The following is a 16468-nucleotide window of genomic DNA, read 5'->3' on the forward strand; positions in this document are numbered from 1 at the left end:
CTGAACGGTGCGGTTCGTAGCCTGGCCGTGCTGAACGGTGCGGTTCGTAGCCTGGCCGTGGTTCGTAGCCTGGCCGTGCTGAACGGTGCGGTTCGTAGCCTGGCCGTGGTTCGTAGCCTGGCCGTGCTGAACGGTGCGGTTCGTAGCCTGGTCGTGCTGCTGGGTGCGGTTCGTAGCCTGGCCGTGCTGAACGGTGCGGTTCGTAGCCTGGCCGTGCTGAACGGTGCGGTTCGTAGCCTGGCCGTGCTTAACGGTGCGGTTCGTAGCCTGGCCGTGGTTTCGTAGCCTGGCCGTGCTGAGCCTGGGCGTGCGGGTGCGGTTCGTAGCCTGGCCGTGGTTCGTAGCCTGGCCGTGCTGAACGGTGCGGTTCGCCTGGCCGTGCTGAGCCTGGCCGTGCTTAACGGTGCGGTTCGTAGCCTGGCCGTGCTTAACGGTGCGGTTCGTAGCCTGGCCGTGCTTAACGGTGCGGTTCGTAGCCTGGCCGTCCTCCTAGGGATGACCAGAGATGAGGACGATGTGTTCAGAAGTGTTCGTTCAGCTGCAGGCCATCAAGTCCTCCATAGCATACAGGCCCACACATAGTAATACTATACAACACGGATCAAGCAAGCTATATTTATCTAAGGGTTTGGGTGTGTTTCGGGTCATTTCTACTTCTGACAAATTCAAGATAAACAAAATACATCTGTGAGGGAGATAATGACAGCCGGTCCCCTTCCCAGTCTTCGTTTGCAGCTTGCCAGTGAATCCAACAGCCCTTAGAATGGTCGCCAGGCTCGTCATAAAGAACCAAGAGCCTACGGGGGGGAAGAACCATTTACTACGGGGGAAGAACCATTTACTACGGGGGAAAGAACCATTTAACCTTATAATTTTGTACACTTATATAGACGTCAGCGCTGTCCGTAGAATGGAGTGATGACTAAGCAAAATAAATGAATAGCCAAATAGAGAACTCCTTTGTTATTACTCCGAGCCACTTGTGAGCCCATGTTAGATCGTACAGTTTCAGTAATTCTAAATATCCACATTTGCAAGAATCAAGAAGAAAAAAAAAAGACAAGCTTCAAAGTGTCCTCAATGTTTACACAGTGGACAGATATGCAATAGTTTCCGTTTTGCACTTGAACGGATGTATTGTACTCATCATTAAAACAATATCCTTTGCATATTAGGGAGTTTTTCCTAGCCACCGTGCTTCTACACCTGCATCGCTTGCTGTTTGGGGGTTTTAGGCTGGGTTTCTGTACAGCACTTTGAGATATCAGCTGATGTACGAAGGGCTTTATAAATAAAATGATTGATTGATTAAAACAATATCCTTTGCATAGTCGGGTAACATTATCCTGAACATAAAGTGCTGACACTGACATTTAATGAAATATTTTTTTTTATTTAACTCAAGGTTCTAATCATCACTTTAAAACATTTCTGCTTTTAGTTTCCAAAAAAAAAAAACCCAAAAAAGGTACAAAACAAAAATTATAAGTCAGGACAGTAAATTATTTTAGCCATTCAAACATCTAACATTAGTTGCTCACTCAATTCCAAAGATTATACATTGTCCTCCATGCCAATACTCAACCAGATTCTGATATTTGCCACTAAAAATAGGATTAAAGAACAGAATTGGGCTGCCTGTGTGAAAACCTTAGACTAGCTAGTTTATCAAATGGTTCAGTCAGCAGACTCCTAGATGTCTTATCAGGCCCCATGACCCCAGTGGGTGCAGAACTAACTCTTAATATCTAAAAATCATACGATTGATGTTTTTCCAGTCATTGGTTTCTTTCTTTACTCTTTCTTGTTGCCCCACTTGGCCATCTTGTTATTGACAGGAGTCTTTATGAAGAGGCTTGACTTCATGTAGGCTGCAATCTTCTCCAGAGCCTGTTGAGAGAGAAAATACAGCGTCAAGTCAATGGAGTCAACAACTAAAGTTTAAAGTCGACGGGTATCGTCTTATTCTGTGTAGATAACATTTTTTTTTATCCTTCAAATTGTTAAGGGAACCCTTTCAGTTAACAATGGGCTTTAATAAAAAAAAAAACAACAGAGGGGATCATAATAATCCCCAAATATACAAAATGACAATCCTGACCTCGAAGCGGTCTACAAGTTCCTGTAGGTTCTTGAAGTCGTCCAGGCACTTGGAGTCAAACATTATATGTTGATCCAAAAGCTCATACATGATGAAGTCCACAAAGGTGATCTGGTTGAGGGGGAGCAACAGAGCAATTATTTATTCTCCAGAGAGGTGGTGAGTATTTTATCCTGGCCGGCACCATTGGTGCGTTACGCGTGTCACTACTTAACAGTGCAGTGACTAGCCAATAGAAGTGAATCATACCTTGTCACCAGCAAACCACTTCCTGGTTCCTAGGAACTCTGAGAATTGCTTCAGTGTTCCGGGCAGTTTCTCTGTGTAGCCTGGCTTCATCTTGTCCTGAGGGAGAACACAGGCGGGGACTTATACTACAAACGATCTAGGGTCACTCAGTATCAAGATGAGTCTCGGGGAATGAAAACTAGAACATAGGAAGGTATTGTACTGCTATGAAAATCGGGTGAGTAGCACAAGGTCCTTATAGCGGGCTGCAAACCCAGATCACATCGAAAACAGCAAAATTCATAATCACGAGACGGGTTGGTTGTTTAAACAAAACAGACACGTGTGAAACTATGGGGCAAAAAAAAGACTGGGTTGGTTTAGATTGTTGACACTTGTCTCAAATACATGGTTACCAGTCGTTGGTTAGCTAGCTAGTGAATTTGCCACAGTAGCATGGACATGAAGACACTCAAAACAAAACTCCCCAAAAAAGAGACACAATATCACACACAGCAGTTTCTTCTCACGCTTGGTGGCCATCCAGAATCACAACACAAAAGTCTGCCCCATTGAAGCGTGCGCATTGTCAGCTAACTGTTATGGGATTTTAAAAATTAATAATGACTAAATGAGGTATACGGAACGAAAACTGGCAAGAATTCTAACCCAGTCTTTCTTGCAGTGTTAAATAATGTGCGTTCATTAGGAAGGGGTTAAATGGCATATACCTAGAAAGAAAGGAATGTATGTGTGGGTAGAAGGAGAACGGAGAGGGACATTAACCTGTTTGAACAGGCCTGGCTGGAAATGTGATGAGATAATAGGACAGGGAGAGCCCCTACAGAGCTCTGATATCCGGGAGAGCCTGGAACTGTCAGCCGAGTGGTTATAAACTGCGGAGAGACTCGTGAGGAAAAATCCCTGTGTATGTCTGTGCGTAGGTTAGAATGGTATAAAAGGAATGTCTGAAAACTCTCGCAAATAAACCTGGATCTGAGCAATTGTGAGCTGGGAATTCTGTCTGTTTTATTGAAGACCAGAACTTTATAACCTCTGGGTATCAAGACAGAAATATAATTGGAGTTTATTACTGAACACTAACCCATCTATATCGTATGCAATATATTTTAATGCCACTCAGTCACATATGTTTTTAATAGTTTACTGTAGTCTCTCCATCTCTCCTTGAGGCTGCGTCCCTCACCAAGCCCCCCGGACGCTGCGTCCCTCACCAAGCCCCCCGGACTGCATCTAACCCTGTTACATTGGCAGTGTCAGTCTTTGGTACTTATAGGACTCGTCAAAAGGTTGACACACCTACTCATTCAAGTTTTTTTTTTTTTTACGTTGTAGAATAGTGAAGACAAAACTATGAAATGACACATGGAATCATGTAGTAACCAAAAAAAGTGTTAAAAAATCAAAATATATCTTGCAAATCTGTAAAGGCTAAAAGTCTCTCAATCAGCTTCACCTCCACACCTCCGTGCTTCACGGTGGGAACCAAACATGTGGAGAGCCGTTCATCTACTCTGCGTCTCACAAAGACAAGGCGGTTGGAACCAACGTTCTCAAATTTGGACTCATCATCAGGCCAGACTCCTCTGAACAGTTGATGTTGAGATGTGTCTGTTATCTGAACTCTGAAGAGTTTACTTGGGCTGCTTTTCTGAGGCTTGTAACTAATGACCTTATCCTTTGCTGTGGAGGTCCGCACGAGAGCCAGTTTCATCGTAGTGCTTGATGGTTTTAGCAACTTCACTTGAAGAAACTCTTAAGTTCTTTAAGACCTTCATGTCTTAAAGTAATGATGGACTGTCGTTTCTCTTTCTATTTGCGCTGTTCTCGTCATAATATGGACTTTGTCTTTTACCAAATAGGGCTATCTTCTGTAGACCACACCTACCTTGTCACAACTGATTGGCTCAAATCCATTAAGGAAATAAATTCCACAAATGAACTTTTAACAAAGCACACCTGTTAATTGAAATGCATTCCAGGTGACTTCCTCATGAAACTGGTTGAGAGACTGCCAAAAGTGTGTAAAGCTGCAACTTGTTTAACACTGTTTTGGTTACTACATGATTCCATGTGTTATTTCAGTTGACGTCATCACTATTATTCTACAATGTAGAAAATAGTACAAATAAAAACCCTTGAATGAGTAGGTGTCCAAACTTAACTGGTACTAATATATATATATATATATATATATATATTTTTAAAGGCAGTGGTAAGTGGAAACTAAAATTCCATAATGATGAAAAGTTTAATTTAGAAAGTGAGTTGAAATAAGCCTTGAGTGATGGGTCAATGTCAAAGGCTGTGACTTACAAAGTCGATTGGTCGCCAATTATCAAGCGAGACTTCAGAATGACATTCAAGAAACCAGTCGAAGTGTAAAGTTGTCACTTACAAAGTCTGTGTAGCACAGAATCACAAAGCCGTTCCGGAAGTCCATCGCCTGATTCTCAAGAATGTCCACACGAACCTTCTCGTCATCGCTCTCTCCACCTACAAAAATTATAAAGAGAAGACAATAGAACATTTATATTCTCAACTAAAAACTTACAAAATAGAGAGATATTGCAACTCCGTGGTCTAGTCATAGCTTAGCTGTGTGTGTGTGTGTGTGTGTGTGTATGTGTGTGTAAAGCACTGTGTTGTAGAACTACAGCAATAATGCCACCCCGAATGGCCTGATTGCAGTTTATCACACAGTACAGAGGTTGTGCTTGCGTGCGATGTATCTCATGATGGCATTGCTCTGGACAATCTTCCTGTCTCCGTCCTCCAGATAGGGCAGCTAGGGGAAAACATAGCAACAGTCACAGGTGGTATGGTAGCAGCGGGTGTGTGTGTGTTCAGCATATTAGTAGGCTAGTAGGCTACTTACGTTGGGGAAGTCCATGCCCAGTTTGTGCTTCTCATCAAACCAGCAACTTTTGTCATAGTTTGGGGCTACAGGAGACAGAAAGTTAGAACTTGAATGTTCTCAAAATGTATATTCTTCCCTTTAGGAATATTCAACAAATTAAACATGTACCTTCTCCGCAGGTGTAGAATTTGTCCTCATATTTAGTGTCAGTGTACTCCAGGAGCAGACGAATGGGCTGAGCAAGCTATTTAGAAAGAAAATATGGCACGTAAACTTTTCTGCCAGAGGTCCTCATAAATAAAAGGTGAAATAAAAAAATAAAATATCATGTATGAGACAGTGCGACTATACTATGAACATTTAAAATAGCAGGTGTGTGTGTGTGTGTGTGTGCTAAATCTAAAATATTTCATATTAACAATCTGATATACGGACGCGTGGCGATTACGTTTGAACACATTTCAGATTAATTGACCATTTCCCCCCCCCTCTGGCAAGCAATTTCTAACAAAGTAAACACGTGTTGCAAATCGGGAATTTATAGTTACATAACACACATTTCTCTTAAGAGTCTTTGAAATGTATAACACAATAGACATTTCTCGATTCAAACAATTAGACTGCATGACAATAATTGTATCCAACTATTATGAACAGCTTGAAATCACGGCCGAATATTGGAAACAAAGTACCGTTACTATAACCTACCACCGCAGGCACACAAATGAATGGGAAACCGCTGTTCATACCAACTGTGCAACTGCGTGCAGAAAAACAAATAATTTGATTCCTTACCCCGCGAATATCCCAATAAGCCAATTTCATTGCCATGTTGTACCCTTTCACGAACAAGGTAGCACAGACTACAGCACCGAGTTTTTTTGCAAACACAGACGAACGACGGCGTTAAAATGAATCCTCTGCAGCAGCCTGTCGAGGCTTTATACAGAAACCTTCACTGTGTGGAATGAGAGAAAAAATTACTGCTGTTCTGCCAGCAGCACAAACTATGACGTCACTTTCGTATGGTAATATTAACCTTCAAAAATAAAAGCCCGCATTTCAAAACAAATAAAAACACCAAATAACAAATGTAAATAAGCTTTCAAACAATGAAAACATACTAACGTCGACACTGGTATGTTGAGAATATTGTTATGTAGAGAGAAAATACACAACAGGGTGTCTACTAAGCAATTAGGAAGGGTGCTGGGTTGCACGACATGCTGCTGGCTTTTGTATCCCATGTACAGTCTATTACTGTATTTTGAAAGGGGTAGAAAACGAAGTGTTGCTGGATATGTACAACACAGTCCCCTTCCAAAACTACACATATTTGGTTAGTAGAGACCCCACTGAGTTTTTCCCACCCCACTTTAGCTGAGACAGATAGAAATAACAGTTTTCTCTCTACAAGCCAATAACCATCCCAAATGTATTGCATTTTAGTAAACGGAGTGGGTGGAGTAAGGACTCACCAGTACTCTTCCAATTTTATATATTTAGCATTTTATTAAAACTGTATTTCTTTAAATACAGCCTACACAACAGGTTTCAACATTCCAGTATTTTCTGAGGTGGTTACAATGCTGTGAAAAACAGTTGTCATGGACTACTGCTGAAAAAAAAAAATCGATATTCCCGAAGTTTAGCATGTCTTTGCAGGGGGACTCTTATTTTGAGAAGAAAAATCCGCGATCCTACCAGCATAATATTCTGCTGCTAGGAGAACGTTAATCGAAAGGTTCATGTTGGCAGGCCATTACTCCTTAAGGTTCAAGGACCTTGTATGTTATAGACTGGCTCTGGCAGCCAAAACAGCTAAATACTCCATCTAAACGTGAATCCATTCTCAATTGTGATACGATTCTAGAAACATAAAGCCCTTTACTTTCATATCACATCAAAAATAATTATTAAAAAAGCTAAATATACACTTACTGAACACTGTTTTAACTTGCTTTATCACAGTTGCAGAAGACAGTGTTTTTCAGTGACATCACATTTCTGGCAGCCATTCTCCCATTCCACACAGGTGTTCCCTCTGTCTTCCGTCTGTCTTCCATAAACATTCACTGTAACATTGAGATATGGCATTGTGGGAACACTAACCCAAACCCTATAAAACTGTGTATCAATTGAAAATGTTTTCTCGCTAATATCGAAGATAAGGTCCTTATGCTGCATGTTATAATGTCCAGACCGAGCACCGGGGCTTTAAACAAAACTCCCCCGTTCCAAGACTGAGCACCTGGGCTTTAAACAAAACTCCCCCGTTCCCACCAGACCGAGCACCGGGGTTTTAAACAAAACTCCCCCGTTCCCAGACTGAGCACCGGGGCTTTAAACAAAACTCCCCCGTTCCCACCAGACCGAGCACCGGGGCTTTAAACAAAACTCCCCCGTTCCCAGACCGAGCACCGGGGCTTTAAACAAAACTCCCCCGTTCCCAGACTGAGCACCGGGGCTTTAAACTATACTCCCCCGTTCCCACCAGACCGAGCACCTGGGCTTTAAACAAAACGCCCCCGTTCCCACCAGACCGAGCACCGGGGTTTTAAACAAAACTCCCCCGTTCCCACCAGACCGAGCACCGGGGCTTTAAACAAAACTCCCCCGTTCCCAGACCGAGCACCGGGGCTTTAAACAAAACTCCCCCGTTCCCAGACCGAGCACCGGGGCTTTAAACAAAACTCCCCCATTCCCAGACCGAGCACCGGGGCTTTAAACAAAACTCCCCCGTTCCCAGACCAAGCACTGGGGCTTTAAACAAAACACCCCCGTTCCCGAAGACACCTTCGTCGTCCAAATGACTCTTATGTGTTTTTAATTTAATTTAATTTCACCTTTATTTTACCAGGTAGGCTAGTTGAGAACAAGTTCTAATTTGTAACTGCGACCTGGCCAAGATAAAGCAAGGCAGTTCGACACATACAACAACACAGAGTTACACATGGAATAAACAAACATAAAATCAATAACACAGTAGAAAAATCTACATACAGCATGTGCAAATGAGGTAGGATAAGAGAGGTAAGGCATTAAATAGGCCATGGTGGAGAAGTAATTACAATATAGCAATTAAACACTGGAATGGTAGAATGTGCAGAAGATGAATGTGCAAGTAGAGATACTGGGGTGCAAAGGAGTAAGATAAATAAATAAATACAGTATGGGGATGAGGTAGATTGGATGGGCTATTTACAGATGGGCTATGTACAGGTGCAGTGATCTGTGAGCTGCTCTGACAGCTGGTGCTTAAAGCTAGTGAGGGAGGTAAGAGTCTCCAGCTTCAGAGATTTTTGCAGTTCGTCACTGTGATAGACTGCATCCAATTTGTTGAGTAGAGTGTTGGAGGTTATTTTCTAAATGACATCGCCGAAGTCGAGGATCGGTAGGATGGTATGTTTGGCAGCATGAGTGAAGGGATTTGAGATGTTTAATGTGAGTCTGGAAGGAGAGTTTACAGTCTAACCAGACACCTAGGTATTTGTAGTTGTCCACATATTCTAAGTCAGAACCGTCCAGAGCAGTGATGCTGGACGGACGGGTGGGCACCAATCGTTTGAAGAGCATACATTTAGTTTTACTTGTATTTAAGAGCAGTTGGAGGCCACAGAAGTGTGATGTAATGCAGAGATGATCAAGGGCTACATGTAAACTACCTATTTCAGTTGTATTTCTACATTTCTAAAGTCTTTATTAGGTGGGAAAATAATTGGACAATTTTGTAATATTTTTTTTATTCATGTAAAATGTCTATTTATTGTCTTCAGAGCACCTGGCTGTCTTGTTTACATACAGAATGCGAGTGCTCCTGCTGACTGGACATAATCAAGGCAAAATCTATGAATTAAAAAAAGCTAATCTGAGAGTAATCCTCGATAGGATAGGATAAAGTAATCCTTCTCACCCCCCCCCCCCTTAAAAGATTTAGATGCACTATTGTAAAGTGGCTGTTCCACTGGATGTCATAAGGTGAATGCACCAATTTGTAAGTCGCTCTGGATAAGAGCGTCTGCTAAATGACTTAAATGTAAATGATATAATGTGGCATTGCCATATAGCCTCAGGCCCCCAGTGCTGTGTTATGGGTAACTACATACCATAACCCAGCGTCGTCCGGGTTACAGTTTGGCCAGGGTAGGACGTCATTCTAACTAAGAATTTGTTCTTAACTGACTTGCCTAATTAAATAAAGGTTAAATAAAAAACATAAATAGATACATGGAGTGTGTCTGAAAGTGGGCGTGTCAACAGCAGTGGGAGGATCAACAGAAGTGGGCGTGTCAACAGCAGTGGGAGGATCAACAGAAGTGGGCGTGTCAACAGCAGTGGGAGGATCAACAGAAGTGGGCGTGTCAACAGCAGTGGGAGGATCAACAGAAGTGGGCGTGTCAACAGCAGTGGGAGGATCAACAGAAGTGGGCGTGTCAACAGCAGTGGGAGGATCAACAGAAGTGGGCGTGTCAACAGCAGTGGGAGGATCAACAGAAGTGGGCGTGTCAACAGCAGTGGTAGGATCAACAGAAGTGGGCGTGTCAACAGCAGTGGGAGGATCAACAGAAGTGGGCGTGTCAACAGCAGTGGGAGGATCAACAGAAGTGGGCGTGTCAACAGCAGTGGGAGGATCAACATAAGTGGGCGTGTCAACAGCAGTGGGAGGATCAACAGAAGTGGGCGTGTCAACAGCAGTGGGAGGATCAACAGAAGTGGGCGTGTCAACAGCAGTGGGAGGATCAACAGAAGTGGGTGTATGGAAAGCATATCAGGTAATTAAGCAGATTCGGCCAGTCTAACCAATAATGGAGAGCTGATGTTACACCCACTGATACACACATCGCTGATGAGCCACCAACTTCCTGTGCAACGCCCACTTTCAGACACTCCAAGGATGCAGTTTCCCATACTTGGAGCATACGGGTTAAAGTTGGTGTCGTTTGATGTCATTGGGAGGCAGGAAGCCTAGTGGTTAGAGCGTTGGGCCAGTAACTGAAAAGTTGCTAGATTGAATCCCCGAGCTGACAAGGTCAAAATCTGTCGTCCTGACCCTGAACAAGGCAGTTAACCCACTGTTCCCAGGCAGTCATTGTAAATAAGAATTTATTCTTAACTGACTTGCCTACTAGTTAAATAAATAACAATTTCCTCAAACAGTCTGAGAAAAAGAGACGAAGAGAGAGACTTTACTTCCACAAAAATGAGACCACGAAGTGAGGGATTTTTGTATGGAGGTCAATGAGAGAGTGTAGGTCAGTATGGTCAACAACAAAACATGTAATTGCTCATTTGCTACGCGAGGCTTATTTGATGGAATAGAAGTTTCTAAATGAATCACACACTTCAACAACTGGAAATGAATTCCTGTGTCTTAGAGAAATTTATTTACGAGATAAAACAAACAAACAAACAAATAAACAAACAAACAAACAAACAAATAAATAAACAAACAAACAAATAAACACCAACTATAAATCAACAACAAATATTGAACCAAGTCAGATGGCTTTTTAGTCCACAGTTATTGGGAAAGTAAATGCAGATAACAGTCATCCATACAGTCTGAGGTGTGACGCTAGTTTACCTTGGGCACGCAAGTCTGAAAAGAGACCATTACGAAGCTACTGTTGAGACAAAACTATGATGAGTGTGTTCACCCTTCATTTTTACGGAAACACAGACAAATCTATCAGGTCTTATGGATTGTAAAAACAGATATGAAACGTGATGCAGTATCTCCATCTAGTAGATGATTCCAAACTTGGAGCTTTATTTCGTATTGTAGGCTATGCAGGACACTGATCCGAGATCAGATAGAGAGTTGACATTGTAATGCAATGAAATGACATGATGAGATATGATACAGTCACTATAACGAAGGACTATTGTCAGGATGAATCTGAGACGAAAGATGAGTTACCACAGCACCCGCTCCAGTAAAAGGTCTTTACGCCACCCTGATGTAAAACTAGCCTGAAATCCAGAACCTGTTTTGTGCTAACGTTTCACTCATTAGTACATGTTGTTTGGTATGACAAGAATTGGCAATGAGTGGAATGTTAGCACAAAAAGACTGGAATTCACCAGGCTAGTATAAAACCATAAAAGGCTTAAGAAATATTGCCAGAAATATGTAGTTGTTTTTTAAAATACTGGCAGACATTTTTTACATTCTAAAGAATATGTAGCCTATATTCACTTGCAAATAAATACATTCAGAAATTATATCACAGTGACAAAGAAAGGTTTGACAGTAAGAATGATGAAATCAAAGATAAAATGGAAAGTCACAATATCAGATAGCGCAAAAACAATCTTAATCAAAAACAGGTAATTTTGACAGACAGGAATAGGTTTGTTGTCTAATATTGCATTGCCCAGATCTGTTCCATGTCGCACACGACTCAATTATTTCAAACCATATCTGCCAGTAAAGTCTCTGCAAAGATTTTCCTTAAAACAAAAACAAAAATGGTATTCTCTACTCTGTTCTGTGAATGATAGGGTCTTTTGCAACCGTCTTGGATCCTCAGGACTGAGGTCTGTCCTCCTCCCTGCTTCTCCTTCCTCTTCCCTGTGCCTCCTCCTCCCTCCTCTTCCCCCCACTCTTCCCTGCTCCGCCTCTTCCCTCCTCTTCCTCCCACTCTTCCCTGCTCCTCCTCCTCTCTCCTCTTCCCCCCACTCTTCCCTGCTCCGCCTCCTCCCTCCTCTTCCCTCCTCTTCCTCCCACTCTTCCCTGCTCCGCCTCCTCCCTCCTCTTCCCTCCTCTTCTTCCCACTCTTCCCTGCTCCTCCTCCTCTCCCCTGCTCCCCCTCCTCTCTCCTCTTCCCTGCTCCTCCTCCTCTTCCATGCTCCTTCTCCCAGGGCCGTAACCAGGGTTTAAGCTCTAGAGAGGTCGGGAAGGGACCCCCCCCCCCCGGGAAATAAAACCCTTTGCCTTGATGACAGCTTTGCAGACACTTGGCATTCCCTCAACCAGCTTCACCCCTCCTTCCTTTTCCAAAAGTCTTGAAGGAGTGCCCACATATGCTGAGCCCACATATGCTGAGCCCACATATGCTGAGCCCACATATGCTGAGCCCACATATGCTGAGCCCACATATGCTGAGTACATGTTGGCTGCTTTTCTTTCCAGGTCAGTTGATGCAGCACTCCGTTACTCTCCTTCTTTGTAGAAGCTGGTTGAGAGAATGCCAAGAGTGTGCAAAGCTGTCATCAAGGCAAAGTGTGGCTACTTTGAAGAATCTCAACTATAAAATACATTTTGATTTGTTTAAACACTTTTTTGGTTACTACATGATCCCATATGTGTTATTTCATAGTTTTGACGTCTTCGCTATTATTCTACAATGTAGAAAATAATACAAAATAAAGAAAAACCCTTGAATGAGTAGGTGTGTCTAAACTTTTGACTGGTACTGTAAATAAAATATACTGTAAATATAATATACTATAAATATACTGTAAATATAATATACTGTAAATATAATATACAGTAAATATACTGTAAATATAATATACAGTAAATGTACTGTAAATATAATATACTGTAAATATACTGTAAATATAATATACAGTAAGTGTACTGTAAATATAATATACTGTAAATATACTGTAAATATAATATACTGTAAATATACTGTAAATATAATATACTGTAAATATAATATACTATAAATATACTGTAAATATACTGTAAATATAATATACTGTAAATATACTGTAAATATAATATACAGTAAATGTACTGTAAATTTAATATACTGTAAATATACTGTAAATATATACTGTAAATATACTGTATACATTTTTATTAGTTGAAAAAAATGACCTGTGTCCTGACCTCTCTGTCCTCATTTGTAGTTACGACCCTGCCTCCTCCTTCCTGTTACTCCTCCTTCCACTTCCTTCCTACACCTGTCCCATATGAAGGTTACCCTCCTCCTCCCTCATCTCTCCCAGTAGACAGACTCCATACACAGACTCCCCTCCTCTCTGTCCCTCCTTTCCTCCCCCTAGACAGGCCCCATGTTTGTTTGTCAATTGGGGTGTGTAGGGTGAATACGTGGTCTGTCGTACGGTAATTTGATAAAAGCCCATTTGACATTTGCTCAGTACATTGTTTTCACTGAGGAAATTAACTAGTCTGCTGTTAATGATAATGCTGGGAATTTTCCCAAGACTGGCCTTATAGACTCCCAAATTTGTCTCCACTTTTGTGGATTGGGGTGATCCCTCCAAATATTGTCCCCAAGGATGAGCCCATACATAGACTCACCTCCTCTCTGTCCCTCCTATCTCCCCCTAGACAGGCCCCCTAGACAGACCCCCCTCCTCTCTGTCCTTCCTCTCTCCCCCTAGACAGGCCTTATAGACTCCCCTCCTCTCTGTCCTTCCTCTCTCCCCCTAGACAGGCCTTATAGACTCCCCTCCTCTCTGTCCTTCCTCTCTCCCCCTAGACAGGCCCCCTAGACAGACCTCCCTCCTCTCTGTCCCTCCTCTCTCCCCCTAGACAGGCCTTATAGACTCCCCTCCTCTCTGTCCTTCCTCTCTCCCCCTCGACAGGCCCCATAGACAGACCTCCCCCATTTCTGTCCCTCCTCTCATCCCCTAGACAGGCCACATAGACTCCCCTCCTCTCTGTCCCTCCTCTCTTCCCCTCGACAGGCCACATAGACTCCCCTCCTCTCTCCCCCTAGACAGGCCCCATAGACAGACCTCCCTACTCTCTCCCCCTAGACAGGCCCCATAGACAGATTCCCTTCCTCTTCTGTGATGGCCTCCAGCTCGTCTGTGCGGATGGCCTGGGTGATGAGGTTGAGTTCTTCACACATGGTCTCGTAACGGTACGCCACACGGATGTCGGGGACGTTGGTGCGTCGGATGTCGTTTCCTTCCTGCCCCTCCTTGATGTAGTGAGGGCCCAGCCAGTAACTCTTCACCTGAGGACAGAAAGTGGATTGAGGAAAAGTACTGTAACTTGTCAGGTGATTAAACAAGGTTTCCTCCAAACAGACTGTGTATGACCGTGGGAAATAGTAGTAGTGTGTGTTAGAGATACATTGATTGGTTGCAGGCTGTTCCAGGCATTACGAAGATCTGTTGATCTGAACAGACCTAAGCAAAGTCTGTCAATCTCAAACATAGCCTTAGGAACAGGCTAACAGTAGGAACAGGCTAACAGTAGGAACAGGCTAACAGTAGAAACAGGAAAACAGTAGGAACAGGCTAACAGTAGGAACAGGCTAACAGTAGAAACAGGCTAACAGTAAGAACAGGCTAATAGTAGGAACAGGCTAACAGTAGGAACAGGCTAACAGTAGAAACAGGCTAACAGTAGAAACAGGCTAACAGTAAGAACAGGCTAATAGTAGGAACAGGCTAACAGTAGGAACAGGCTAACAGTAGGAACAGGCTAACAGTAGGAATAGTGCTAACAGTAAGAACAGGCTAACAGTAGGAACAGGCTTACAGTAGAAACAGGCTAACAGTAGGAATGTGCTAACAGTAGGAACAGGCTAACAGTAGGAATGTGCTAACAGTAGGAACAGGCTAACAGTAGGAACAGGCTAACAGTAGGAACAGGATAACAGTAGGAACAGGCTAACAGTAGGAACAGGCTAACAGTAAGAACAGGCTAACAGTAGGAACAGGCTAACAGTAGGAACAGGCTAACAGTAGGAACAGGCTAACAGTAGGAACAGGCTAACAGTAGGAACAGGCTAACAGTAGGAACAGGCTAACAGTAGGAACAGGCTAACAGTAGGAACAGGCTAACAGTAGGAACAGGCTAACAGTAGAAACAGGCTAACAGTAGAAACAGGCTAACAGTAGGAACAGGCTAACAGTAGGAACAGGCTAACAGTAGGAACAGGCTAACAGTAGGAACAGGCTAATAGTAGGAACAGGCTAACAGTAGGAACAGGCTAACAGTAGGAACAGGCTAACAGTAGGAACAGGCTAACAGTAGGAACAGGCTAACAGTAGGAACAGGCTAACAGTAGGAACAGGCTAACAGTAGGAACAGGCTAACAGTAGGAACAGGCTAACAGTAGAAACAGGCTAACAGTAGGAATGTGCTAACAGTAGGAACAGGCTAACAGTAGGAACAGGCTAACAGTAGAAACAGGCTAACAGTAGGAACAGGCTAACAGTAGAAACAGGCTAATAGTAGAAACAGGCTAACAGTAGGAACAGGCTAACAGTAGGAACAGGCTAACAGTAGAAACAGGCTAACAGTAGGAACAGGCTAACAGTAGGAACAGGCTAACAGTAGAAACAGGCTAACAGTAGGAACAGGCTAACAGTAGGAACAGGCTAACAGTAGGAACAGGCTAACAGTAGGAATGTGCTAACAGTAGGAACAGGCTAACAGTAGAAACAGGCTAACAGTAGGAACAGGCTAACAGTAGAAACAGGCTAACAGTAGAAACAGGCTAACAGTAGGAACAGGCTAACAGTAGGAACAGGCTAATAGTAGGAAAAGGCTAACAGTAGGAACAGGCTAACAGTAGGAACAGGCTAACAGTAGGAACAGGCTAATAGTAGGAACATGATTACAGTAGGAACAGGCTAACAGTAGAAACAGGCTAACAGTAGGAACAGGCTAATAGTAGAAACAGGCTAACAGTAGGAACAGGCTAACAGTAGAAACAGGCTAACAGTAGGAACAGGCTAACAGTAGGAACAGGCTAACAGTAGGAATGTGCTAACAGTAAGAACAGGCTAACAGTAGGAACAGGCTAACAGTAGGAACAGGCTAACAGTAGGAACAGGCTAACAGTAGGAACAGGCTAACTGATCAGGCCCTACACCCAAACAAGGAACACTGCGTAGGAACAGGCTAACAGTAGGAACAGGCTCCCTACCAGGAACAGGATTACAGTAGGAACAGGCTAACAGTAGAAACAGGCTAACAGTAGGAACAGGCTAACAGTAAACAGGCTAACAGTAGGAACAGGCTTACAGTAGGAACAGGCTAATAGCAGGAACAGGCTAACAGTAGAAACAGGCTAACAGTAGGAACAGGCTAACAGTAGGAACAGGCTAATAGTAGGAACAGGCTACAGTAGAAACAGGCTAACAGTAGGAACAGGCTAACAGTAGGAACAGGCTAACAGTAGGAACAGGCTTACAGTAGAAAACAGGCTAACAGTAGGAACAGGCTAACAGTAGGAACAGGCTAATAGTAGGAACAGGCTAACAGTAGGAACAGGCTAACAGTAGGAACAGGCTAACAGTAGGAACAGGCTAACAGT

The 16468-nt window shown here is 43.1% G+C and overlaps 2 protein-coding genes across 2 annotated transcripts in view; both read right to left on the reverse strand.

Moving 5' to 3' along the window:
* Positions 1-1372: 1372 nt before the first annotated feature.
* LOC118375432 (glutathione S-transferase Mu 3-like) lies at positions 1373-6186 on the reverse strand. The gene is made up of 8 exons (XM_035761991.2): positions 6006-6186; positions 5379-5454; positions 5229-5293; positions 5057-5138; positions 4749-4846; positions 2351-2446; positions 2102-2212; positions 1373-1890 (listed from the first exon to the last, which is right to left on the reverse strand). The coding sequence occupies exons 1-8, from the start codon at positions 6039-6041 to the stop codon at positions 1795-1797; spliced, it is 660 nt and encodes a 219-aa protein (XP_035617884.1). The 5' UTR covers positions 6042-6186; the 3' UTR covers positions 1373-1794.
* A 7280-nt stretch (positions 6187-13466) lies between these two features.
* The window catches only part of LOC118374619 (AMP deaminase 2-like), a 99322-nt gene continuing 96320 nt past the window's right edge, over positions 13467-16468 (reverse strand). The window contains exon 17 of the mRNA XM_052482628.1: positions 13467-14287. Coding sequence (XP_052338588.1) covers positions 13946-14287 — 342 coding nt within the window. The 3' untranslated portion in view covers positions 13467-13945. The remainder of the gene's footprint in view (positions 14288-16468) is intronic.

This window comes from Oncorhynchus keta, chromosome 27 (assembly GCF_023373465.1).
Source record: "Oncorhynchus keta strain PuntledgeMale-10-30-2019 chromosome 27, Oket_V2, whole genome shotgun sequence".
NCBI lineage: Eukaryota > Metazoa > Chordata > Actinopteri > Salmoniformes > Salmonidae > Oncorhynchus > Oncorhynchus keta.